Source organism: Thunnus maccoyii, chromosome 21 (assembly GCF_910596095.1).
Source record: "Thunnus maccoyii chromosome 21, fThuMac1.1, whole genome shotgun sequence".
Taxonomy (NCBI): domain Eukaryota; kingdom Metazoa; phylum Chordata; class Actinopteri; order Scombriformes; family Scombridae; genus Thunnus; species Thunnus maccoyii.
In genome coordinates this window covers 15482788-15510667 of record NC_056553.1, presented here as the reverse complement: position 1 = coordinate 15510667, position 27880 = coordinate 15482788, and the positions used below count along the sequence as shown (strand labels likewise).

The window sequence follows — 27880 nt, the reverse complement described above, 5'->3', positions numbered from 1 at the left end:
AACCGCAAAAGGGAATCACATTGCCTCAGAAGAGCCACCTATCGAGTCAAGAATGCAGAGGGACAGGATGATAGGAGGGCATGACTTCAATGATATGCATAAATGCATATCTTTTGTTTGGACAGGTCAGAGACAGAAATATTGTAGATAACTGTGTGTGAAAAGTACCCAGTGTGAGACAGTGAAACCTCCCGGATGTATTGGAGGGGGCTTGGGAAAGAAATTTGATATCCCAAACTAAAACGGTTCATGTACACGCATGTGATGCCCTGGTGACTTTTGTGTGTCGTGCTGTGCATATTTTGGCAGCACCACACGACAGTCTGTTCCACTTAGCCTATGTATATCTAATTTTAAATGACAGATCAACATTATGTAATTAATAATACTTTTAAAATGGCTAAAATATGAGGATTTGAAGATTTACAGGTCCAACTTGAAGCTCAGTAGCCTTGGCTCACAGTCAAAACATATCTGGACTTAAGTGGGTTCCATTTTTAACACAGCCCATGCGCAACTGTTGCCAAGGCCGCATACATATCCTGGAAAGAGTTAAGATCCATGTGTGCATGCATGTTTGTGATGTAGGTAGACAGAAGTAGGGCAGGAATTCTTGTGAGTGAAAAACATGCTACAACAAGTTTTTAAAAGGTAAAGCTGCGACTTGCGTCGTCATAATCAACAGGCGACAACAAAACAGTTCTACAGTGCATCTTAAGTGTAGCGGAGTGTATATTATGTGTTTTATGTGCTGCAGTGACAGGTGGATCAGAACAGACTGTGACATATACATCTTACATCATGCGCTCAAAGTGAGTGAGCATGATGTAAGATGTAAGAGAAATGGCATTGGTGAAATGTGCAACTGCTACATTTTACCACAAGGGGAAGACATCCTCAATGTAAACAAGGCAGGGCTAAAACAGTCGATCAAGGGATTTAAAAGGGTTAACAACTTGGTTACAAACTCCCTTCTCTAACCATGAGGCCATCACTTAACCCTGTCTTATTTGTTTTGACTCAAATGTAGAAAAAGCCCCAAAAACTTAAGTTGCAATACGGTGCTTCATTTCAAACACGTTTATCTGATTCCATCCTTCAAAAAAAATAATCAGACATAACCAGTCACAATTTCCACATCCATTAAATAAGACCACTTGCATAAAAAAAAAAAAAAAAAAATACAAAAATCATTTCTGAAAACAAAGCTTTTTTTTGTCTTGTCTAAACAGGGCACAGTAAAAATCACTAACAAAACTGAAATGCAATAAAGAAAATGGAGTGCATTGACAGCTGGAGTCCACATCTGATCATTTTATCCCACAGCTCACCAAATTTACACATGGGACTTTGTGCAAGCATTGCAAACCTAAATTAAATCTGCCACCTAATAAAAGGCACCAACCTCTGATAAATCATCATATGAAAAGTTAACTAGTTTGACAATAAAACTTTATATAATCTCTTTGATAGTTCAAAATATCTTGCCCTCACACCTACTGAAATTCTTCATAGAATTATATTTATCTTTCAAAAAAAAAAATGGTACAAGAACTGTACACCATGAGCCACATTCAGAATCAGATAGAATAAATAACATGATTGTATTCAGAGGGTAGAAAAATAGAAATATTGACAGCAAAATAGAAATCTAGCAGTGATAATGATGGGCTGAGTAAATTATCTGTGGATTTAATTATAAATTAACTGACACTGTTTTCAAAAGAAACACTCAATTTACAAATTGCACCATTTCAGATATTGACATGTAGGCTTTTTGTGCGCTGTAAAAGTGACCAAAGAAAACAATTCAGTGTATTTTCAGTCCAAGAGAAAACAAAAAAAGAAGAAGCAAGGAAACAGTCCTTGTTTACTTGGTGTAAATGTTAATTCAGAGTAGCTGTACTGAAACTATCATGACCAAGCAATCTCCCAAACATCTTTTTCTTATAATAAATGCAAGTGAATATATGCAAGAATAGATAATGTACCTTCAAATCAGTCATTCACTAAATAAAACAGAACTTAAACCTCATTCACTCATTCTTAATTTAAAATAAATCTTGAGATGCAACTTCATTTAATTCAGCTTTACATAAATATTTCAACTTTCACATGATTCTAAGGCTTTTCAATCAAACATCAATCTATTTGTATAGTGAAGTAATGGATGAACTAATGAGCATAGAGACAGCAGACACTGGAACCTGTAGTTCTTCTCTCAGTCACTAGATGGACACCTGATGTCCATCAGTTAATGCAGCCTGTAATTAAGAGGGAGCAACTGGGAATGCTGGGACTTTTGTGTAAAACATGAATCATATTGCTTAAAAAAAAAAAAAAAAGATAAACAAGGGGAGCACAAATATCTCTGAAATGCAGTGCAGATCAAACCCTCATTGGCATGTGGCCTTAACTTGGGAACAAAAATCTTAATTTCAAGCATGTCTGTTTTGAAATGTTTTTGCCACTTCAGAGTGTAACATGCACAGCTTCTGTACTCTATAGGCAATGTGTGTGTGCGCGTGTGTGTGAGGCTGTCTACATGAGTCCACAGCAGGGCTCCTTGTTGTTTGACTGGTCCTCTTCAGGGGCTCGAAGTTTCAGTAGCGGAGGATCTCCGCTGGCTGGGGTGAAGTACACCTGGCTGGGGGAGGCCACCTGCTCTGTGCTGGGTGTCCCTTGGAGCTCCTGCTGGGCCTGAGAAGTCATCACCTCAGCTTCTGCAACAGGAGGCTCCTCCTCTAAGGGAGAGGGCAAAGGTGGTGGAGGTGCTGGGTACTTGTTGAGCTTGGCAGCTGCCCGCTGGCGTTTCAGGTCAGCCAGCGTGTGGTGCGATTTCTCTCGAGTCATACTGTTTGACCCTTCACCCTCTGCAGACCCAGATGCTGATCCCGCTCCGGATGCAGAGCTGAGCTGGTAGGAGGCGCTGCGCTCCATGCGACCTCCACCGCTCCACAGCTCTCCAGGCACAGAGGAGGCCAGAGAAACAGAGCTCCCTCCATTCCCCAGGCTGGACACGATTTTCCTGTCTGCAGACTCCATTTCCTCTAAACGTGACGACGCTCCAGCAGCCTGAAACACAAGGAGAACATTCAACAAAACATGTATTTAAATCAGCTTCAACTCTTTGTAAATGTGACAACAACAGTAATAAGAAAAGCAAAAAAAAAAAGAAAAACTGTGCTCACTCACCATGGTGGCATGCTGGTTCAGCTCATTGTCTGTTTGTCTGTCCTCATCATCATCCTGTGGCTCTGGCTGCCGGCCGCGCTCCTGCCACACCATGGCCTCTTTGTGGTGCTCCCGCCGGTACAAACTGGAGCGCTCGTTCACACTGACACGACGCACCACTTTACTGTATAAACAAGGGAGAAGGGAACAGTAAAGCACTACACTGTTCCAATGTCATGTGCACTTTTTACTCCCTTGAGCTCTCTGTATCCAGACTCAATATCCCCTCTTACCCTCTGCTTCCAGTACTGGAGGCTCGTCTTTGCAGTGTGCCCTTCTGCCGGTCCTGGCTCTTCATGATGGCATCGTGTTTGTGCTTCAGCTCCATCAGTTTGGCTCTTACCTCCTCATCCATACACACATCTGAAAAGGCCACAGCACAAAAATTAAGACATTGTGAGGTATAAAAGGAAAGAGGCTGACAAGAAGTGGTTCTGGATCAGAGGCTGCTACTATGTACAATGTATTCTGCTTTGTTGAAATACAGTTTAACACCAAAAACGCTTTGAGGTCCTACCCAGAGGTGTCTCCTCCAGGACAGACTTTGTGTTTAGACTGGCTCCGTGTGCCACCAGCAGTTCCACCATTTGGATCTATGACACAAATATAAATGCTGTTAATTGCCAAGTTAAGAAAGAAGACATGGTTTTATTTTTTGATATGACCGCAGCACTGACTTGTCCCCAGCAGGAGGCAGCATGTAGCGGCGTCCAGCCATCACAATCCTTCACCTCCACCTTAGCCCTGTGCTCTAGCAGCAGCTCTGCCACAGACATGTAGCCATTAGCAGACGCTATATGGAGCTAGAAGAAAAATTCAACAAAGAACACACTCAGTATTTATATTACCTAGGTTTGATATAGTTTTATCAGGTTTAACGGGTTAAAAGTTTGGATTTAGAAAGACAGGTGAGTGTAATACTTGCAATTTCCAAAACTAAGGATTTGTGTTTTCCTTCCCCAAAATTTTTATCTACACGTGTCACTCTGTCTCACCAGTGTTGCTCCATTATCATCCTGAGCGTTTAAGTCCGCTCCACTCTGAACCAGAGCCTGGATGTCAGCCAGCATGCCCATCTCTTTAGCCCCTCGGCATTCATCTATACGGTCCTGAGTTATCCCTACCCACACACACACACACACACAAACACACACACACACACACACACACACACACACACAGGGACAGGACCAATGGTAGCAAAACACACAGTTAATAATAGTCTGAGTGTGCTGCCAGTTTTAAAATTTTGGTTTGGGACTGGTCCCATTAGTCTGTGCTAAGTTTTTACTTTTCATAAAATACATATAATTTTTCCTTCACACACAATTGTTCCATCTGTGGTCTATTAAGCACTGCTTTACATTGTGACAGTGAGATTGCGTAACTTTCAAGGAAATGCTACAAAATAAGCTACAAAAATGACAGTGATGGTTTCCATTTGACTCAACTCACTGACCCTGTTCAGCCATAACCATCTCCAGCAGTTCAAGGGTGGCCTCGTCCTCACAGAGGTCATAGGGCATGTTGCCATCCGCATTGACAGCCAGCAGGTTAGCCCCACTAGAAGCATCCAAACAAACACACAAACACAAGCAGAAGCACGCAAACAGTCATATGCAACTGGATTAGAGTAGGACACAGTGACACTCCCTGACTCAAGAATAATTATACACTTGCAAAGTGTTTAGAGAGTCAAACTGCATCCATATTTGCATTGTTTATGTAAACAAGATACTCTCGCCAGGACAGCTCTTAATCTAGAGAATGATACCCATTCTGCCTGAATGAAAGAATGTAGAAATATTTATCTGAATATCAGCTTATGAATTTCTACACCCTGATGTGCTTAGTGCTATGACGGAGGAGAAAGGATGCATAAAACAGTAAAGTTATGAAATTCATGGTCAAACTCACGCCTGAATCAGGAGCTGCACGAGTCCGGTGTGTCCACAGGTGGCAGCAGCGTGCAGCGGTGTCCACAGCTCACTATCACAGGCGTTCACACAAGCTCCAGCGTCCAGCAGGCACTGCACTATCTCCACAAAGTCATCAATGCAGCACTGGCAAGACAGGGCAAATGTAGATATGTGTGAAAATGTACATTTATATATACACACATGTGAGGAAAAGTACAGACAGAACACATAACAGGCATAGATATACAGATATACAGGCATAGAACATACTGCAGGTAAACAAGAACTAGTGAAATGGATAAAACCATGCATGATTATTTATGGACACTAATACACTGACTCATGTAATAGAAAAAAAATGCATGCATGGCCCAGCCCTTTGCTGTGTAAACATCGAGTTTTCCAAGGGGAAGAGCACAGTTAACTGCTTCTATAAAGAGTCTCTGTGTTCACAAGTACTACTTTGATTAGTTTATAGGAGTGTGTTTGTGTTGCTAACTTATAAAAACCAAATACACAGAACACAGGAACAGTGGGAAAAAGTGCCTGCGTGAATTATAAAGGTTGCAGGGTAGTTTTGGGTTTGTGGGTTTCAAGGTCTCGTCATATAAGACACAGGAATCTTATGATGTATTCCCTCTAAAAGTGTTTGGGAGAGGAATGTAGGCTTGAGCAAGCTGCCCTCACTTCTTCCAAATTCGGACCCTCTAACTAAAACTGTGGGAATGAATCAGTGTGTTCATGTAAACGGACTGACGATAAGTTAAGAGTGAGACAAAATAAAGGCAAACAGTACTTAGTGAGCTCAAAGCTGTGACCACACACAACATAAACACACACACACACACACACACACACACACACACACTGCACAAAAGGTGACTTGACTTGTTAAGGGCAGTCGCAAACTGTTAGCGTAAAACTATGTAGAGTAACCTCATCTCATTTATTGCAAGACTGCTTATATAATCTGGTGCAGGAATGAGAGAGACAACTTGTGCATGTGTACATGAAAGACATTTAAATGGCCTAAATGCTGACAGGAGTGTATCTATAGTATGTGGATTACCTGGAGGGTTTGTTTTGAAGATGTTGGTGGATATTTTGCATATTGCTAGATGTGGAAGTTCGAACATTAAATTCATTATATTTGGACAACTGATTCTATTTTTGTGGCATACTGTGAGTGAAGTGCTAGGAATTTATGAATATAAATAATTAGGTGGAGCACAATTCTTTGTTAACCAGTCTGATTTCCCCGTCAGCCTGTCAGTGGCTTGGTTGTACATTCCAGGTTTGAAATGTCACCGCAACTCCCATAACTAGATGTATGTGCGTACCTGATGGAGGGCTGTCAGTCCATCCTCGTTGACCAGATCTGGGTTGACACCATTGTTTAGCAGCTCCCTCACTAGAAGGAGCACAAACATACGCAGATAGACACACAGCATTATGACTATGTCTTTTCCACATAAACATTACAACACATTGCAGAAATCTGTTTCCCTAAATAGATGTAAGAAAATGATACCCGTTCAGTGGGTCTGTGTGTAAGTTAACAATGAACTTAAAATATCTGCCACTATACTTAGCCTTGACCCTGTGGCTTACAATAAAGTCATTGAAAACAAAATGCCTGGCTAGTTCGTGTGACGTATCCAGAATAAATTATGCATGAATCACTTCCTCTGAATCGTGGGTTTTACAGAGCACGATGCTGTCTTTGGAGAGGCCAACGTCATGTCTTATACGAAACAAACAGGACAATTGCAGACGTTATAGTATCCCCTGATGTTCAAGGGTAGGGCCGCTTTCACGTTATGGGAATTTGATTGGTCTATAACATGTCTGTTCTGAGTGTATGCGTGTATATATCCACTGTAAGCATGTTTCTACCTACCCTCATCCACATCATTGCGTGCAGCTGCATCTAGCAGGGTGACGGTGTTGGGGAATGTCACTTTTTTGGTGCGCCCCTTCTTCTTATCTGCTTTGGCCTTTCCTCCTCGTGCGGCATCCTTCTCCATCTGTGCCCAAGCCTTCAGCTGCTGCGCCCGCCGCTTCTGGGCATGCTTCAGGCGTTCAGTGGCACTCAGGCGCCCAATAGTGGACATCTCAGCCAGCAGCTCGCCGTGCTCTGCTGCCATGCCACCAAAACACTATGTTTCCCTTAGTCCAGGAGGATTTTAAATCCAAGCTTCAGACTTATTAAGCTCTCATATGCCTCCCTTGTGCCCCTTAAATAGGCCCTCCTGTCAGGCCTATTTAGGGCCTGTGGGACAGCGCGTGAGGACTTAGCAGTTTGTGCAAAAAGATGAAAACATCTTTTCGAGAAAAAAAAAATTCAAGCAAGAAGAAAAAAATTCTCTAAGTACGACAAATTAAAGCAACTTATGTTGTGGGATCAGGTGATGAATATTTCCATGATTTCAGAAAAAAGCAACACATGGAATTGTTGCAATGTCTCTTTCCCATCTTTTAGACTCTTATCGTGCCAGGTGGGAGAAAGATGTCCAAAACATAACCATCCAAGCCGTGGATTGCAACCAACCATCAGTCCTCCCATCCATGTCATTAGTGGGTAACTTGCCCAATGATACACTGCAGGAGAAAGACACAGAAAGGGGAGAGAAAGAGCTAGAAAAGCAGAGTCAGACTACTCTCCAGGTTAGATACTCCATCGTAGTTTCTTTTCCATACTGGTGGTGACTGTGTCCAAGACTTGCATCCAAAAAAGGGGCCAGTCTATGATAATCCACAGGGACAATATGCTGGCAGTAGCTGATAAATCCACACAAGGCCTACTGACAGCTTTCAAACAGCACTGGGTGGTGAGTGGAGACTATTCCAAAGTCAACTTGTCATTGTTGGTGCATTTTTTGGCAGGTCTTCATGAGAAGGAAGTTAGGCATAAGGGTTTCAACGTTTCGTTCTACAGTGACATTATCTTCTGTCTGCAACTGTGGGCTGGAAAAGAGAAGAAACAAAGCAGGGAGAGAAAAATGTGAGTGCTGTGTTACAGTTCAATGTATGCACACTGCTCTCCTCATCCTGTTATCTTTAACCCCTGAGCTCCTTCCCCCTACTCCCTCCTCTCCCACTCCTCTACCGAAGGAAACCTGAGACGGTGGGACGCTTTTCATTAATGATTGACACACCCTGCGGCCCGACACACACTTTACAGTCGTTGGCATATGAACAGACTCAGAGAGGGATGTTGTGGAAAAGTGCTTAAATAGCGGATATGTGGCATGTTTCACTGCGAGTTCTAATCCAGGCAGCCTCGGTCAGCAGGATCGCTCTCATTACCTGTCGTTAACTTCCCAGACGAGTTATGTGGCTCACACACGCTTGGCTCTTTCTAGGCTATTCATTTATTATTTAGGCTTGGGCCTGTGAGCGCTGAGAGGAAGGTCAACTAAAGGCACTCAGTGAGATAGGGAGAGTGACTGACAAGACAGTAGTCCTGAGCCACAGAACCACCGCAGCAAGCAGCCTGAAAAGATGTGTGGTGTGTGTGTGGAGCTCTCCATAAAGCAGCTTGTTTGACAGGAAACAGACAGTGAATCATAATAACAAAGTTGCAGTTACAGGGCTCCTCATAGCTTTTTATCTCATTTAACTGACAGTAAGAGGTTTAAGGCTTTTAAAATGTTTTGAGCAATTTGATTTAATGAGTTTTTCCAAGATTCCCTCTCAACAAAAAAACACAAGTGGTTGTTTTATATGCCTCCTTTTTCGGTTTTTGTGGAACGGTTGATTTTTAAAATACCACAGTCTATACCATAATTTCTTTAATAGATATTATCTATTAGGGAAATTAGCTATTTGTCTGTTTTTAGACATATTTAGAGCAGCTAGCATCCATGTTTGACCAGGATATCAAACTTTTAATCAACTCTGGTTGGTGGATTGATAATTGGATTGGTGTTGATGCAAACAGAGCTGCAAGTCAATAAGATATGTACCACAGTCTAATGAGGCACCCTTTATAGAGGGTTTTATAAGATATGATTAAAGGCTTTATTAATGGTTAATAAATCATGTACTAATGGTTTAAAATTAGTTATATGCCATCAATAACAGCAACTTTTGAGTTGCCAGGTTGTGAAACATCACTTTGGCTGGTGTTTATCCTTTCTTTTTGGTAATAATGCAGTTCTCAATGTTGGTAATATATTAATAAATGCTTGTGGAGTTCACATTTTTTCCTAATGGAGACCAGTCAATCACAGTATCCATTAGGCCTCTTATGTTGTCAATCTTAATAGTTATTGCCTTGGGGATGGACAAACTTTTGTCATTTGTTCCTTTACTGTGCCTTCCTACTATTTTTAGGATACCTCTCACCCTTTGTCACAAGCTACAATGTAAGGATTTCCTCAGATTGAGGCAAAAGCTTAACACTCCCCTGTAGACTGGCAGGCCACAGCAAGGATCATTCATACAAACAATACAAGCATGAACATGGATTAGGCATGGATGATTAGGTTAATTTATAATCCAGTGATCCATGAGGTGACTATTTTTAAGCGGTCTTCTTCTTACAGAAAAAAAGCCATGACATCCAAAGTCCATATTCATGGTAAAAGGTCAACAGGAAACAAACTTATTACGTGCCAAACCCTTATGGGACAATTGAGGCAAGGCTGTATACAGTTTGTAGTCCAACCTGTTTTTGATCAACTCTCAGCTAGAGTTAAGGAATGAAAAAAGGCAACATGTTTTGTGGCATTTTAAGGGGCTTTAAAGGGTGAAAGTTTTGGAGAAACGGGGAAAATCCCTGCAGGAACTTGCCTGCTGTATTAGTGGGATAATTCCATACACACAATCTGGAAGATCAAAAAGATCCCACTCTTGAACATTTGTGTTGTCTGGCTCACAAATGAAACTATTTTTTTGAACTGGCCTTGATATGAACAACAAAACGACAGACTGGGGCATCTGCATGTTACAATTCAGTTCATCCATCTGTTGCTCTGAATGCACTTTTGTGGATTTGTGCACAACTGATTCTTCTACAAATATTTAATTTTCTTGCAAACAAGATGCTTCCACTGATTATCATGTTATTTTACTGGAGACCATTAACATTTCAGAAGTTTGCTCAATAGGCCATAAGAAACAAGCTGTGTTTTTCAGCTTCAACGTGATAACGTTGCACATCTCAGGGGCAGGAATTGTAAGCATAAACAGCCTTACGGTGACACAGTCGGCCTGGTTTGGATTTGTAATATTACCTTGGAGAGGATTGTAACAATGAAGACAGCCTTCAATGGAAATCAATAATGTTCTGTTGGAGGTGAATGAGATGTTTTGAATTTAAATCCAAGATAATGTCACTAAAAATTCACATCCTTGTAGCAGCTTGGAGACTGAAATGGTGGCCACTGACTAAGCAGATGACAAATGTGCGTCCCTTTGTCTCCGTCTATTTTTCTTTTAGCACCAATTACAGATCATGTGATCATGACAATAAAACCGGTTTACTGTGTTTCCACCCATATCCAGAACACACTGGCTCACCTAATTGGAGGATCTGTGCTGGCCTGATACTAGCATGTGCTATGCCTCTTATACTGCACACTTAGCTGTAACTTTTAAACCTCGGATCTGTGAAGATTAAAGTGATTTTATAGCTTTTTTTAAGGATATCAATGGCAATGTTACTGTGTTTTGGTGGAAAAAAGACTTTTTAATATTCCTTTTAAGATGGGAAAACAAAATCAAGCCCATAATGAATGCATCAGGATATTCTAAAAGGACAGCAAACAGTCCAAACATCATCTCTCAAACAATTATAACAACTTAGAGTCACTTGACTGACAAAAATCTTATCAGGAACTCAAGCCTCTGCCTGATAACAGGTTAATTACCACTAGACTCCTTATAGTGTTTCTTAATGGACCACAGTAGACCTATCTGATGCCATGTTAGCTAACTGAAATAGATTATACCTGTTGATATGCTGGTACATTAGACGAGTGATCAGGTTTGACCATTTTGATGGGTCATTGGTTAGGTGAGTGGTAGTAGTAGGCTTCGTCATTACATAACATGAAATTTAAAAGCTGTTATGAACCGTGCACACAGGTCAACTTTAACACATATGCAAAGACACAGTCGGGCTGACACAGAAAGACAAACATTTTCCCACTTAAAATACATTTACATGCACAAACAAACACAAACACACACACACTCACTCACGGCAAATAAAAGAGTGCTTCCTGATTAGCTGTCTTGGCAGAGTGAGCCAGACAAGTCAAATCTCAGTCAAAGCCAATTAGTGCAGGGTATCAGGAGAATGGAGCTGAGACAGAAGCTCAGACAGACACTATGATGTTTACTCTTGAGCCTGGCTAGTCCGAGTACACACACATACAGGATGCATCATGTCCCACCAAGAACACAGTCATTATTTGGTGTTGTGCCCAATTTCTGGTAGCCTACAGGTTAAGAAGCATGGCACATAATCACAACGTCTGCAGTTAGATCCAGGCAGCGCATCTTTGTCGCACGTCGCTCCCCATCTCTCTCCCCCCTCGTTCCCTGTCATCTCTCTGATGTTACCATCTAATAAAAGGCATACAACGTAAACTTGTTGGTGTACACAGAAAGTCAAGAGTTCCATGCGTTCTTTTTTTAAATTTCTTAACTATAGCCTTTCAGTTCAATATATGTTTTAGAGCCTGAAAGTGGAGACAAGTCTGAAAGTAGCCTCCTGGATAGGGAGGCTGAGAGCCATCATTTGGATGCAACCAAACAAACTAAAAAGCAGGCTGTGGTAAAAAAAAAAAAGAAAAAAAAAGCTTTAGGATCCTCACAGCATGGGACAGTTGAGACTAGAAGCTCAGTCAGTCTCAGCATGCTGTCAGGGACTAATCAGCCTACATCACTCACCAACAGCGAACTAGGAGCAAGAGAGCAAGAATGACACATAAACAACGGTCAAACTGTGCTTTTCCTGCTGTAATAAGTCAAAATGTCTGCTGTGAAAAAGGTCTATTGATGAGCACTGCATTGCATTTCTGAGCGCATCTGAAGCTTGATCGTGATCACAGGTAGACAACACAACTCAGTATAAAGATATTTCCAGCATAACTATGATTAAAAGCGGTATTTTGACAAGCATAGACACCAGGTTTTGGAGTCAGCTGCTCAGAATCAAAGCAGAGCAAGAGTTTCTTGTGTAAATCTATATTTTTGTCACAAATATTCAACAAAAAAAACAGAAAGAAGGGAGGAGTCAGAAATAACTTCAGCATGAATACAACCAGGGTTACTGTTAACAAACTAACTGACCGACTACCTGTGTTTTTATGCCCATATAATGATAACAAATGGTTGCTTTAAGTCAAAGTAAGGAGAGTAGTTCAGTAATGAACAGAAACGGTAACAAAAGCAAAAGTCTATGATTTTGTGATCTTACCTTATCGTCTCTGTGTGTGGCAAATTTCGCTGTACTTCAATAAATTATTTGAGAGCAGATGCAGAGACATGAGCACACAATTCTTTAGCCTCAGTTAGTTTTGGCACTGCCAAATTAAGCTCCCACGCACACAGGGAATAGGGAATTTGTTGGTGGCAGTTCTGTGTAAGAGCCTTGTGATTCTCTGAGTCAGACAGAGCCCAGACAGAGGGAAAAATAAGTAGTAGCTAAATCACTGATATTGTACAAACTCTGGCATGGCGGAACAGGTCATGCACATTGAAAAATATGACTAAATATTTTGGTGTGTTTAGAAAAATATCCCTGCATCAATCTGACATTTGTGGACTTTTTTTTTCCACCTAATGACTTCACAGGAAGGGCTGTCTACAGCTGCTGAAGAACATAAACTTTCATTCAACAGCTGGAATGAATAGACTACTATGAATACACACACACACACACACAAACACAACACTGAAGCTCATACATTCATGAAGTAGGTGGTACCTGAGCTAAGTGTGACTGAACTTACAAGAACATAACAGAACACAGTTTAAACTCCTGCTCTGCTCCACTCGTGGTTTGTCATCATTGTACAGTTGTTGTGTACAACCACCGGCCCAGTGAGCTGTTTGATGTGACCTGTAAGACCTTTCTGTGCATTGAAACAAACAGTGCTGAGTCAATGCAGCTTGATGAGTCGGGAATGATCGCGACCACTATTTGAACAAATGCCAAGTGACCTAATCTGCCTGCCAAATAATCAGAAACGTTGTTTTCCTGTTACTCTGCAGCTAGAACTAAACAGCAAGGTGATCAACAGTAAATTAACCTGCAGCTATTTTGAGAATAGTACATCATTTCTCAAGCAAAAATGCCAAACATTTGCTGAATATCCTGAAATACCTTTAACTGTTTTTAACCCAATGAGAACATAAATTTGGAGCTCTGTATCAGTTGTCAGATGAAGACATGAATGAATCTAAGAGTTTGTTTTAAATAAGAACTGAAATTATCTGGAACATGTCCCTCTTTGAATTGTATGTTATATAGAAAAATACATATTTGAAAAATTTGAAAAATTAAGGAGCTGATGGGGAGCGATTCTGACAAAGCGTGTTTGCAGAAGAAAGATTCTGTGAAGAGTTTTGGGAAATGTAATTGTGCAGGTTATATTGCAATATGAAAAGTAAGGATAAATGAAAGAATAATAAAAGGATATGAAGACATTTTCTGTCTACAAAATAGCTTAATTTCCTAATTGTACCAATAGATTTGGTTACTTTTTTTACTGACATAATCAGCATGTTCTCTCCAGCTCAAGTTCTTGTAAATTATTGTTGCAAGGATAAAAAAAAAAAAAACTGGAAATGAAAACAATAATAGCTCTATCTGCAACTTCAAAATAATTTATGAAGGGGGGACAGGAGGAGAATTATTGCAAAAGAGAGGAGGAGGGGGGGGGTCTACTTATTAAGTCCTGTCATGTGTAAAGGTTTGAGCTGCTCCATAATCACTCAGCAATCTCAGCAATGCCACTGAGTAGCAAGAGTAGAGTGAGAGCAAGACATTGCGCATGTACGATTGAGGCAGATCTGGAAATATTCGGGCAGAAATGAAGATACACACAAACAGACAAAGATTTAGCCTTTTTTTTTTGTTTTTTGGAGAACAGGATATGGAATGAGAGGGCAAGAGGATGTGGAGGAAAGAATGCGAAGGAGATAGAGGAGAATATGAGGAGGAGGAGGAAGGATGGGGGAGGAGACAGAGGAGACTTGCTCCTAAGCAGGAAGTAGGGTCACGTCTTGCAGGCACGGAGGTGGAGCAAAAAACAGGGATAAAGAATCTTTAAATGGTCCCCGCAGGATGAGACGATGTGTATGACATCCGTCCGCAGAATGTCTCACATCTAAACAAACAGACATGATGGTAAAGAAGAGCCTCAGTTACAGACCTCACCAAGAAGTTACAGACGGAAAAAAAAAGAGGAAATATACGTACTAGAGAAGGAATGCAACAGTGAACCAACCCCTTGTAAATACAGTTTGACCTTTAAATAACTGCTTGAGTCATTTGACCTGTTGGAATTATCTTATCATAAAGAAAAAAAACTATATTAGGATTACAGAGAAATCCTTCTATAATGATTACCTCAACTTGGACAGTGGTTTCTGGTCTTTGCCTCAGTATCTACAAGTGCTTTCTCCTTACAAGATCAAAGGGTTAAAGTCTAAGCTCAATGCTGAAATGTCATCTAACCTTTGCATGATTTCTCCCTAGATGTTTCATATCATGCACGTGTGTGTGTGTGTGTGTGTCCTGTCATGATGTGTATCAAGAAGCTTACAAGCTAATCTTGGTCTATATATTGTGAAACCTGCAAATATTTGACTGTACATACCGCAGCAAAGCCTTTGAATAAGTACTTTAGACCACACACGGCAATTCTTGAGAGCAAGAATGGCAAGGCTGGCTCAACAACAAAAAAATGACTGTGACTTTATTGGGGCTAATAGCTCATTTTGACTAATCAAAGAATCAGGCCTCCAGTAAGCAGTCATCAGAGTGAAAACAACCACAGAGGCAAACAAAACTCAATGATAATACTTATTTCTCCTTGAGACGAAGCATCTGAATAGAATATTAGGGCTGCAACTAATAATTGCTTTTATAAATCGATTAATCTGACAATTATTTTCTCAATTAACTGTCTATAATGTTAGAAAATAGAATAAAATGTCATCATAATTTCCCCAAGCTCAACATAGCATCTTCAAATTCCTTGTTTTAACCTATCATCAATGCAAATCCCAAAGATATTCAGTTTACTATCATATATGATGAAGAAAAGCAGCAAATCCCCACTTTAGGGAAGCTGGAAAGGCATTTTTGCTTGATAAATGATTGAAATAATCACTTATGAAAATTGTTGCTGAGTCTGTCAAATGGCCAGTAGTTTGATTGACTAATTGTTTTAGCCCCGTAGAAGATACTAGGGGTTGGCACATAAACATGAAATCTAATGCAATCCAATACAATAACCCTGCAAAGTAAAAACTGCTTATGTGATGCTTATGTTTGTATTTTTAAAAGTCTGTCAGAAAGTTGTTTAACTGTATGGAAAATTAAGAAACAGGCAGTCTGTGATATTGTTGTGTTAGGCTGTATTGACATTTTATTTCACAACCCAACCATCTTACTTAAAGGACAGGTTCACAATTTTTCAAGTCTGTTAAAACAACAGTCTGGTGCCCATATAAACACTAAAAGAGGTTTTTCTTGCTGCGATCATTCCTCCTGTTCATATTGGCTATTAAAAGATCCCCTTCAAATGTGCTTTCAATATAAGTGATAGAGGCCAAAATCCACAGTGTGTCCACACAGTCATTTTATGCAAAAATGCATATAAAAGTTTATCTGAAGCTTATATGAGGCTGCAGCAGTCTGAGTTAGTCATATAAAGTGGATATCTGACACATTTACAGTCTTTTTAGCATCAAATTCCCTCTTTGTGTTTTCTCAGACAGCGTTTCCCTGTTGAGCTATAGTGGAAGTATAGTAACAAAAAGAGGGACTTTGGCACTAAAAAGACAGTAACATTGAAAGATGTCGACTTGATTTGACTCATTTGGATGACTGAAGCTTCATATCAGCTTCAGATAAACTTTTAAATACGTTTATGCACAGGAGGAGGACTGTGGATTTTGGCCCCCATCAATTACATAATAAGAGCATTATGAAGGGATCTTCTAACGTTATGTATGAACAGGAGGAATGACTATGGCAAGAAAAACCTGTTTCAATATTGACTTGGGCTCCTGACTGCCTTTTTAAGATAGACTTGAAAAACTGTGAACCCGTCCTTTAATGTAACTATATCAATATACATACCAATGCTATTGTACCGGATTACACTAAACCTATTGAAGGTGAATTATGGAGACATATTACAGTCTGTTGAACTATAAACTTGCCATATAGATATGTCAGCCTAACTTTGACGATAAACTGCCCTGTTGCTACTGACTTTGACAGGTTCATATATAATAACTGTAAAACACCTTAAAAATAAAAGCTTAAACAGAAACAACGGAAGCGTTAGCTCTTAACCTGTAAGCAGCAGATTAGCTAACCTAGCGGTCCACAGACAGACAGGCTTAACAGGTGGCTAGTCTGACAGGTAACAGTTCATTTAAGCTACCTGGCTTAACTCCCCGCCACCGGCTACAGATACACCGGTGAGTTTATCCTATGAGACTGACTCTCGTTAAAAAAAGAGAAGCACACCTGTTGAGCAGCTTTCATTGAACGTTATGACATGCTAACATAACGCTAAGTTCAGGTTAGCTTACTTCTCAGTCTTACCGGTGTTTTTAGGGAATTAAATGGTACGTCGTCTCAACGGCAGCTTAGTCAACCTGATACAAGTGGAGTTAAACCGAGCAGGGTGAACATTATCGACGTAAAATGATAGAAATAAACGTGGCGACGTCCTACCTGTTGAGTTGACTGTCTGTAGTAGCTCCTGTGCAGGTTTGCGGCGGTGAAACTGTATCAGCTCCTGCTCCTGTTGCTGTTCCAGCTCCTGGTCCAGCTCCTGCCCCTGCTATAACTCCAGCTACAGCTCCGGCTACCGCTCTAGCCCTCCGGGGAAATGCTTCACCATAACAACCGGACCTGCGCCCTCTCTCTCCCTCTCCTCCCGCGGGACAGCCTCCACTGGAGGGCGACAGAGTCTGCAAGCTGCGGTGCACGTCTGCAGGCTGTTTTATGTTGTGGTTTTTCCACTTAGGTACTATTCTATCTATTCATAAGGTAGATATAATGTTATAATAGATCTGATATTATATTATGCAAATATAGCAGTAGTCACAGCTGCTGTGATAGTATTAAGCCTAACTGTGGTATATCAGACTGATGCTTCATTCTTGGATTACCACATTCCTAAACTAGTACTAATAAGTGCAGGTGCTTGTATGGAAGCAAATAAGGGTCATTAATATTTTGAGCTTGTGAAATGGTCTGTGAATGAGTAATAAAGTCTTGCAGCTGTATGAATAGTTTGTGCTGGTGTGCACACAGATATAATTTGCACATGTGTGAAAATGTTTTTGTAGCTGTAGAAATACAGCTGCCAAACTTCATTACGCATTCACAAACCATCTCTCAAGCTCAAAATTTTGCTTCCATACTTCAGTGCCATATGACCACAGAGCTAAGATTTTTACTAGACTAAGTAAAGATGACTCATGTATCATGTAAACATAGATTGAACGCTCTCACAGCTTGCAAAAAACATTTATAATCAAAGTGAAAATATATAGCCTATACAGTACCAAAGTTTTGGACACACTTTCCCATTCACTTAAATAGCAGTCAAACTTTTGACTGTTATTGCTTTGTTTTTTGAAGTACTTGTATGACTGTTGGTGGGAAATGTGTTACCACACTGACCTATACCGTCAGTTTTTCTGTTGAATTCACATGCTGGAAAAAGAAAGCAAACTGACTTTGTAAAAATGAGTAGGTGTGACATGCCATAGTGCAAAAGCACCCTAATCTTGTTTATTGAAACAAATGTCAAGGCTGTGTTTGCATGCATACTCGCATCTTCAAATGTACATTAATTAAAGATCAATTCAACAAAGCCAACCAACTGTACCCCACTGATTGTCTGACTGCTTGCTTAATCCAAATGAAGCTCCCAGCAGCACCAGAATCAGCTAATAATACAGTTACAGACAGTGATGATGACTCTCAGCTGACGCCTACAGTGACCCAGCCAACCAACACAGCGGATGCAACGAGGACACAACTTGGGAGCATGAGCCACTGTTGCCATCTCTTGTCATCAGGATACCATGCACTGCTTTTCTGGCATTTAAAATATATGAATATTTGCATACTAAGTTACCAAGTGCTATAAAACAAAAATCAAAGAAAACATATTAAGCTTTAAAAGACTGAAGATGGCTAGTACAAGAGCACTGTAAGAACAATTAACTTTGATGATAACACAATAAGACAGTTAAACAGAAGCATACTCCAATGTACCTCTAGCGGTATCTGGCTGTCTAGTTGTGCACATAGTTTCGGTTTTATATGCCTAAGTTTTGATATATCTACCTCTGAGATTTCTGTCTCCACTCAAATATTATGGAGATGAATAAGATTTAATTCATGGTGCTCACAGCATTTAAAAATACATTTAAAACATCCATCAGCACTATGACCTTTCAAAAACACATTACAGACTTCACTGGAAACAGTTTTCACTGGGCATTTTTCCACTGCAGAAATATTCCCTGTGAAAACGTTTGACACACCATTCTGTGGGTTGTTTTAAATGTCACTTTTCAATGGTTTGAGTATGTCTGTTATACTGGGGTGGTGGTAGAAAAAGACTCAGAGACTTAAATCTCAATATCTGCATGGCTCAATACCATTAAGGGACAACAAGAAAACATTTTCTTTAAATAATATTTTGAGTGAGCCAATCCTTCAAACTGAAGGTTGGAGCCTACATACACTCTTTTTGTGTGTATATTGTAATAGTTTGACAAAGAAAAATAAGTCAGCACTCATTTTATTGAATCAATCTTGCAGTGATGTAGCTGTGACAGCACTATGAAAACTTTCTCTCACTTTCTTCATCCTTCTCAGTCTCAGAGGGGCTTAACTTCATTCCTCCTCTCCATCAGTATCAGGATGCATCCCAGGACATCTTATAAACAAGGGATTTGTCCAGACACAATCAGCCTATGTGAACAACCTTGTCCTGAAAGCTATCCTATTCATATGGTTTCCCATTCTTCTCATTGCTAATCCAGGCAAAACCCTATTAACTGGCACTCCAGCAGACAGGAAGTGATAGATTGACAGTTTGTATTTAAATCAGTTTTGCATTGAGCACTTCACTATGAGAGGGCATGTAAATAAGGTCCAAACATTGTGCATAATGAGCGAGGGGTTTGCCTGTACATGTTGAATTTCTCCAGCTCACAAAGAAGAAAAAAAAAATCTCATTGACAATAAACTGCACCAAATTCACTTTTTGAACAGAGAGTGACTGTTTCATCTCTGCAGAACTGTCTTGTTCACTGAAAGGGGGAGTCAAGCTTTTCACTGAGTTTTGAGTGAAACCACTAGAGGGGGACACGCTTTCTATCTATTCAACAGTGCATGGCAATCAGAGAAGAAAACCACTAATGCAAATTGCAGCAGGTGAAGGAGGTTTGTTGCTCACCATGTTAGAGAAGCCATCTGACCTGGAAAACAAGTTCATACAGTTGGTGTTTTACTGCAAAAAGCACAAAAGCGGCAAATTCATGTGGTAAGAGTCTCACACACAGTTATTTATGGAATGAATTAGTGAAAACAACACCAAGGTCTTCTGCACAAAACAACTAAAAACTAAAGGTCATCTGCTTTTGACGTTGCCAGTTATGTTAGGTCTCAGTTTACAAGAGAGGCACAAACTGGGGCCATATTTTGATCTTCTAGGTGGATATTTAAAGCTAAACAGTTGAGTGACCAGCTGCCATTTTGTGACATTCAAGAAAAAAAAGCTCAGTAGCACTAAAATGTAATTTTGCAGGTAGGTGGCCCTGCTGCACTCATACCCAGCATCCCAAAAATGTAGGTTAATTGTCACTTATTTGTAGATTAAGCAGCCTGAATTTAGGTCAGCCAAGTTTAAATTCTCTGACATCTTAACAAAAATATCAACACAAGTGCTAATTCTTTTGTTTCTGTGTATTCCTGGGGACAAATCTTAGTGACACAATCCTTGATTCAAGTGTTACATTTCTTTATCTTATCAGGCTTAATATGTCAATTAGTGTAATAAAAAGGCAACATGATATAAAAGTTTATAGCTCAGTGCCACAGTGACCCGATGTAGAAAAGGTACCGTGTGGTTTTGTTGATTCTTGACTTGAGTAAAATAACTCTGAGAGATATATTGAAGCTGTTTACAACAATTGGGGGGAACATGATTGCTCAAGGTGTGAATGTCCTACCCAACTAGGACACTTAGCAGCTTGTAAGCGCCAGAAAACCCACAAATGGTGTTGAATAGCTCCCGTATTTCCTCACATGCTAAGCAGCTTCTTTGGGAAGGGAACAGTCTCCAGCTTGCCAATGGGGTTTCTTCTAATCCAACTTGTTTTCACTGTCTTGCTGGGCAGCAAGAGTTTACGCATTAGCACTACGTTAACTTGAACAAAAGACATGCATTCCCGAAACTTAGTCTCTCAACAGTGAATGACATCCTGCATATGCCCGAGGAGACCCTACTGTGCGCAAAACAACCCCCGACTGTTGCGCCTTCTTAGAGCATTACAATTACGCATCCATTTTTTTTTTTAAAATTCTGCAACTGCTGACCAGTTACAAACTGTAAAACTTCCTCAAAGTAGAGTCTTCTGTTAGAGGGGTGTGCATGTGTATGGATTACTCTCTGGAATATCAATAATCACCTGTTCACTTAGGCTACTTTTACTCTCTTCCTCTGTTTTTAAATTATGAGCTTTTGCAATTCCTTCAAATTTCAGAGACTAATTCAGTAAATAAAGACTATTGAGAGGAATGGTTCTCAAATTACTGCAATTGCCAAATTCTTAATCTTTCAACGCTTGTATATTAGCCATTCCTTATGTATATTGCTCGCCAAAAATTGTTGATTGCATGTAAGCTTCAATCGAAATTACTTCTCTTTCGTGTATCCCACCCCGCCCCCCACAAGCTTTACTTTTCCTTTAGCCTCTGAAAGTGTCACTATAGAAAGGGAAATCTTCAGTGTCATTAAAAACTAGTTTAATTGTATCGTTTTAAGGAAATAAAATGATGAAGCTGTTGCTCTTGTCTCTGAAATCGTTCAAAATAAACTTTGTAAGTGCATCTTATACCAAAGATGCACTTTGGGGCCTTCGTGCGTACATCTTCTAAGCGCTGCATGTTTCCAAAGCAAACTCGGCATTTCTGGTTTGTAAGTGGCATGTTGATATTAGGGTTATTTACAGGTTTACTGTCTTTCTCTCTCCCCCTCTCGTACACAGACCCTCCCCAGCCCCCCGGGGCGATCAGTCATTCTGCTCTCAGATAACGCGTCATTCTCTCCTCCATTACGCAGCGGGATTTACATGAAACTGTTAATTGTTTGCTCTTCAAATAGAGTCAGCCTGGAGCCAGCAGTCTGCCAGAAGTTAAGGACCGACTCTTTGACCTCCCTCCCCCCTCTCCGTCCTCCTGTCCGAACGTGCGGGCCGATCTCCCCCCCTGGCTGATCAGCATGACAAAGCACTGGCCGGGACAGAGCCTCTTGGCACCACCCGCTCTGTCCCACCTGGGAGAACATCACGACCATCAACTTGACTTCCACAGAAATGCGCAGCAGAGTTTTCCTATCAGCGGTGTAGCGCGGAGCTCCCCAGCCCAACACTGGACTCATCATCCAGCTCCGATGGTTCCCCAGCAGCCGCTGCGCTTCGAGAAGCCCGCAGCTCGTCCTGAATATCTCACCAGTGCCACGGCACTCATGGATAAAGCCACACCACCGGGATCATCGTACCCGAATACCCAAGATGCCCACTTTAAGCAGGAATCTATTACCCGGGACTCGTGGAACAGTGATCGGGAGAAGAGCGGTTCCAGCGGTGGGAAGAAAAAGAACTATCAGCGGTACCCGAAACCACCGTATTCCTATCTTGCAATGATTGCTATGGTCATTCAAAGGTCCCCAGAGAAGAAGCTCACTTTATCTGAGGTAAAAATGAGTTTATATTGCTTATGTGTTTGAGTGCACAGTGCTATACCTGAGGCGATTCGGATGTAGATGGCGCATGGTGTATTTTACGCATGGCACTGCTTTTGAGCTTCACAGTACTTTATTATAATTATAAATAAATCTCAGGCAAACTACAAAATTTTTTAGTATCTTTCCATCGGGAAAGTATCACAGAGTTAATTTCTCCTTTCTGTTAAAACGTATTGATAGCAAACTGACAGATCGTTTACAGTTCATGAAGTGACACAAAACAGCAACGTTTGATGACATTTGAGTGACTAACAACCCGCATCGTTCTTCGTTTGCATTGATAAGGTTGGACTGCAGTGAAACCAGAAACTGATCGGTATCAGGAAATAGATAAGATATACAGTATATGGTCACATCACGTTGCAGTTGGTCTAATTGGTATTTTTTTTGATATTTTGAATATAAAGGAAATGTACAGTCTTAATGATAACAACTATCAATGGAAGTGTGCAGCATTTGTGTGTACGTATGCAGCCAATTAATGTACACAGTTACTGTAACGTAAACTTTTATCTATCTAGTAGATAACAGTAGGAATGTTAACAGCCACCACCACATAAGTGTGCAATTCAATAGAGCTGTGGCTGAATTAGGCCTACATAAATAGGCCTACTAAAATACTGTGTCAAGCAACTTCTTCAGTGCTCACATTGAACCAGGCTGCCATACTGACTTTTCTTTTTGTTTCTTTATTTTTAGATCCTCAAGGAAATCAGTACTCTCTTCCCATTTTTTAAAGGAAACTACAAGGGCTGGCGGGATTCTGTGCGACACAACCTCTCCTCTTATGACTGCTTTGTTAAGGTTTGTATGTTTAAACTGTAAAATAAATTAGATGGTTAAATGCATATCTAGCCTTGTGTCTTGTCACAAGACAATGGAAATCTTCATGAAACACAAGCTTAACATCTGATTTGCATGGTGTGTGTCCTGGTTATAAGGAGAGCACAATACTGATAAGGTTGAGGTTTGCTTCCCTCTGTTATAGAAATATGTTCTGAAGATTAGGTTGAAGCCTCAAACCAGTTGGAAGCTTGTATCTACTGTTATTGTGATGGTTAACTGAAACTATGGGTCAGTCCTGCCTGACTAGGTTGACAGGCCAAAAACTCATTGTCAGTCCTCCTTCCACCTGTAGGTGCTGAAAGACCCTGGGAAGCCCCAGGGCAAAGGCAACTTCTGGGCTGTGGAGCTGAGCCGTGTCCCCCTGGAGCTCCTCAAGAGGCAGAACACGGCTGTATCGCGTCAGGATGAGACAATCTTTGCCCAGGATCTGGCCCCCTACATCCTGCAGGGACACAAGCCAGAATCTGAGCTGCCCTCCGACCCTGTGACCTCTCTCCCTCCCATGCGCTCCAGAAACCTCTCCCCACGCCAAGAGGACTTGTTCCTACCCAAGCTTGACTCATCCTTCGCTATCGACTCTTTGTTGCACAGCCTGCGGCCGACTAGTGCCTCTGGGGATGTAGATGTGGCTACCAGGGACTGCTGGGGCGAGGTAGAGCACCCTCGGCCGTCACCCCCTCCACGACCTCGCTACGCCTCCTCCGCCCGGAGTGCTTCTGCCAGCTCTGCTAGCCCAGCCTCCACCTCCTCCTCCTCCTCCTCTGATGAAGAGTGGAAAGGGGTGTCACTGTCTGGGAAGCGTGTTCCTCCTGATGGTGAAGCAGGGTCAGATGGTTACGACGATTACAAACCACCACTGCACAAATCAGCTCGTCGGGAGACTGTTGCACCTCCGTGGGAGCTCCCTACCTCCTATGCCAAATACGCTCCCCCCAATGCCGTTGCACCACCCAGCATGCGGTTCAATGGAGGGCCTCTAATGCCGCTACATGGTGGACTCCCCCTCTACGGCTATGGCGGCTCTCCTATGGCCCCGGGCCACTTTTTAAGTCACGCCTATTGGCCCATCCTTCCAAGCGGGCGAGTTTCTGTCCAAGCCCCCCCTCTCATCATGGACCTGGACAACATGTTGCAGTCTGTGCCTCCAAATAAAAGTGTGTTTGATGTGCTGGTCCCAGCCAATCAGAACTCCCACTCACATCACCAACCACCTAGTCAGTACGCCTTGCAGAACGGGCCTCCCATAAACAGGTATCCTCAGTACTGACTGACTCTGAATTACTGACTCCTTCACTCAAACTGAGTCATACTGTCACTTTAATATGCACCGTCGTAAAACCACTATGACACAATTCAGGAGCTTAAATCAAGCTACACAAAGAAAAGAAAACATATTTCTGCTGCAACTTCTCCCAAATTAAGTCTAGTTATTACCTCCAGCTCAAGAGAGGTTGACAATATGCAAAAGGGTGCTGAACTACAGACAGTGCTGTTGATGGATTCTTGTTTTTAGTACAATTAAGAGTCGGTGATTTATTATTTTAAGGTACACATTCAAAAGTTTCTCATCAATCTGTGAAGTATTAATTGCTTTCACTGGAGAAATGCTACCTCAAACAACTATACAACCAAACTAATATCTACCTCAGTCTTTCAATGAAATGTGTGTGTATTATTACAGGCTCTTTGCACTGCCAGTCTTATTTGCACAGTTGTTTTTTTTTTATTGCCATGATTTTCTTTCCTCCGTGAATTGCTTCTGCATGTTGTCTACCTACTGTGACTGCTGAATGTATTGTGTGAATTTTATTATTGGATTTTATGGTCATGTGAAACACAAATGAGCTGGATTTTCAAAGGTGCATGAAGTCAAACCCAATTACAGAGTACAGACAAATGTTTTTCCTGCCACCACTGAACACAGTATATGTATGCAATATAAATATGTATGCAATAGAGGATTGGTAGGTACAAAACTGACAGTATTTCAATGAAAACAGCCATTATTTTTTACTTTCTCAGGTAAAATCCTGTGGTTAAATATACAGGACAGGTCATTTACACTATTGCTTGGACTATCTGCACATTAGCCTGATCAATAGGGCTGATTATGGTTGGCTTTTTCATTTTGGATTCTATTTATTGATGTCTTCTGTGCTGATATTTGACTAGTTTTCACATTACAAAAAATATTTTTAGTGAAGAAAATTGACATTTTAGATTGTAGTCAATCTTTGCAATTGCAGCATGTTCTCATGACACTGGAGACAATCTACCACGGCACAACCACCACTACCTAACTCAGGTTTTTTAAAATGGACTAAAACATGTTTGATGTGGAGTTTGGACTGCGGGTTATTTGCACTGTTTTGATGTCGTTCTGATCATCTTCCAAAGGAAACATCTCTTATGAATGTCTGCCTACCTTGACAGGTGAATGTTTTGTTAGTTTTTTGCCATTTTCCTGTGGTTTTGTTAAAGGTTTGTACAGTATTGAGCTGAAATTGAAACAGCTTGAAGTATCAAAAGAAGTTTATGGTGCTGAACAGGGTATCTAATAAAATGCTGTTTATTTTAACTGTCTTGCTCTGCGTTGTATATGGTAATAAGTAAACTGAAACTGCACAATCATTTTTATGGTGTGAATGTGAATCTTTACAGGTTGAAAGCTATTTTATCACTGAATCATTAATGTTGAAATGGCTGGTTTAGTCCTGACCAGATTACTTGCTTGACTTTTCTACGTCTTTGTAGCTGAACATTTCAACTTGCATGAGTTACCAAACCTGTATAGATAGTAAAAAGCTCATGTTTGTTTGGTTCACATTTACAGTTTAGAATTTGAGTTGTTTTTTTCTCACATGAGAATTAATGCTGCATTAAAGGAAATTACTTTCCTTAAAGTGTTAACATTTGTTCCATAAATCAGAACTTACTGTATTCTAGTCATTCATATGTACATAGTTCTGCAGATATATGGCAGAGGGAGAGTTAAAGCAGCTACACCAGTGGAGGCAGGAGGTCACTTTCTATTTCAAACCCTCTGATTATAATTGTTTTAACACAAAAATGACACAAAAAGTTAACGGTATAATGTAAAAACTGCCAGGTAGCATACCATCTCTATGTTTATTTATTATTTTCATGTAAATTGGCTGCCAAAAATGAAAAGGAAAAATTTCAATTTTTTTTTAGATATTTAAAGGAAAACCTATCAAGTTAGTTTGAGGTAGTGCTGCATGTTCTCTCAGTCTTTTAGTGGAATTAAAAATGTTTCTCTCTTAGTGTATTTGCACTTTTTGAGAAACATTTTTCACGCAGAAGTTTTTTTTTGTGATTGCCTTTACAGCTATTCTGCTCCACAATTTCAGTTTTCCTGTCTCGTAAAAGCCTCTGAATGTAATGTACAGTTTGACTAATGACATGCTGTTCTGATTATAACAACAGATCTTTGTGCGGTTGCATTTTCATTTCCAGAAAGACTGGCTGAGGTTAGCGTTTCATTTTTATTTAATTGCATGATATTGTATTTTTATAAATATGGATTTCCACTGAATTCATGCTTGTTTTCTGTCCACACAGAGTCTCTCACTCTTCCATAATGAGACCACAGATCTCTAAAGCTGATGATTAGTCAGTGGATAAAGCGGAGAGATCATTCCGGGCAGCACCAGGGGGTGAGTCTCAAATCCTCTCAATATGATATATTGTTTTACCACAGGATTTGTAATCCATAAACAAGGAAACTATCTTTGATCCATGGCCCATGGCCACTCTATTGGAGTTTCCAGAACACACATACAAACACACACACATACAGTCAGCTGATTTACATCAACAGTCCAGCAGCCGTCAGCCTCCTGCTGCTTCCACCGCAGTGGCCGCTATCTCTTTATCAGCTGCCTACGCATGCCTGCACTCCTTCACCATCCTTCCTCCGATGCTCCCAGATCATTCCTGGCTCAAAGACTGGAGGAGGGGGATTCCACTTGGGACATTCCCCCTTCCCCCAAACACACACACAAAACATTCTGGGTTGTATCACACTCCCTCTCATGAATTTGCATGTATGACTGGTTTTCACATTCTATTAAGTTGCACATTTTTCTTATTGTGGCAAGTCCCTAAATGACCAATAACTCATCTGCAGTGTACAGTATGTGTTGTGTATTTTCCAAACACTTGGAGGCAGTAAAGTTTAAATTTATTTCCCCATTGAGAAATAACTTAAAATGAGCTAAATCAATGTTCATGGGCAACATGACCAGACAAGTATTCAAAGTGTTTAAAGATTCCGTCCAGACATGTCTTAAGATATGTAAAAATACTCTGCTTTGAATAATAATTTGTGTCCGATAAATTATTCCCACAAAAAAGTTCAGTTAATTAGTTAAAATTTCTTAAAATGACATCCACTCCTCCCTCCTAATTAAACATGACAGAAGCTATGAATATGCAAATATTTTTCATTTCAAACGTTTTACTGATGGACACAAGATGTCTCCTATTTCACTGAAAAGTCTATTCTCAGTGTATGTGCACTATAAGCTTCAAGTTTCAACATCACGCTTGTGTGAGTTGCACACTGGACCAAAATTGGCTTTCAGACTAGTTGTGATGTCCCAA

General features: G+C 40.6%; 2 protein-coding genes across 2 annotated transcripts; one reads left to right on the top strand and one right to left on the bottom strand.

The window, feature by feature from the left end:
* Nucleotides 1-1065: 1065 nt before the first annotated feature.
* ppp1r16a (protein phosphatase 1, regulatory subunit 16A) lies at nucleotides 1066-17180 on the bottom strand. The gene is made up of 11 exons (XM_042400016.1): nucleotides 17089-17180; nucleotides 7054-8120; nucleotides 6494-6564; nucleotides 5152-5297; nucleotides 4694-4797; nucleotides 4230-4354; nucleotides 3912-4037; nucleotides 3752-3827; nucleotides 3468-3597; nucleotides 3196-3358; nucleotides 1066-3075 (listed from the first exon to the last, which is right to left on the bottom strand). The coding sequence occupies exons 2-11, from the start codon at nucleotides 7298-7300 to the stop codon at nucleotides 2542-2544; spliced, it is 1722 nt and encodes a 573-aa protein (XP_042255950.1). The 5' UTR covers nucleotides 7301-8120; nucleotides 17089-17180; the 3' UTR covers nucleotides 1066-2541.
* A 2579-nt stretch (nucleotides 17181-19759) lies between these two features.
* foxh1 (forkhead box H1) lies at nucleotides 19760-25832 on the top strand. Its single transcript, XM_042399338.1, has 4 exons — nucleotides 19760-19924; nucleotides 21767-22357; nucleotides 23108-23212; nucleotides 23547-25832. The coding sequence occupies exons 2-4, from the start codon at nucleotides 21884-21886 to the stop codon at nucleotides 24519-24521; spliced, it is 1554 nt and encodes a 517-aa protein (XP_042255272.1). The 5' UTR covers nucleotides 19760-19924; nucleotides 21767-21883; the 3' UTR covers nucleotides 24522-25832.
* The last annotated feature ends 2048 nt before the right edge of the window (nucleotides 25833-27880 follow it).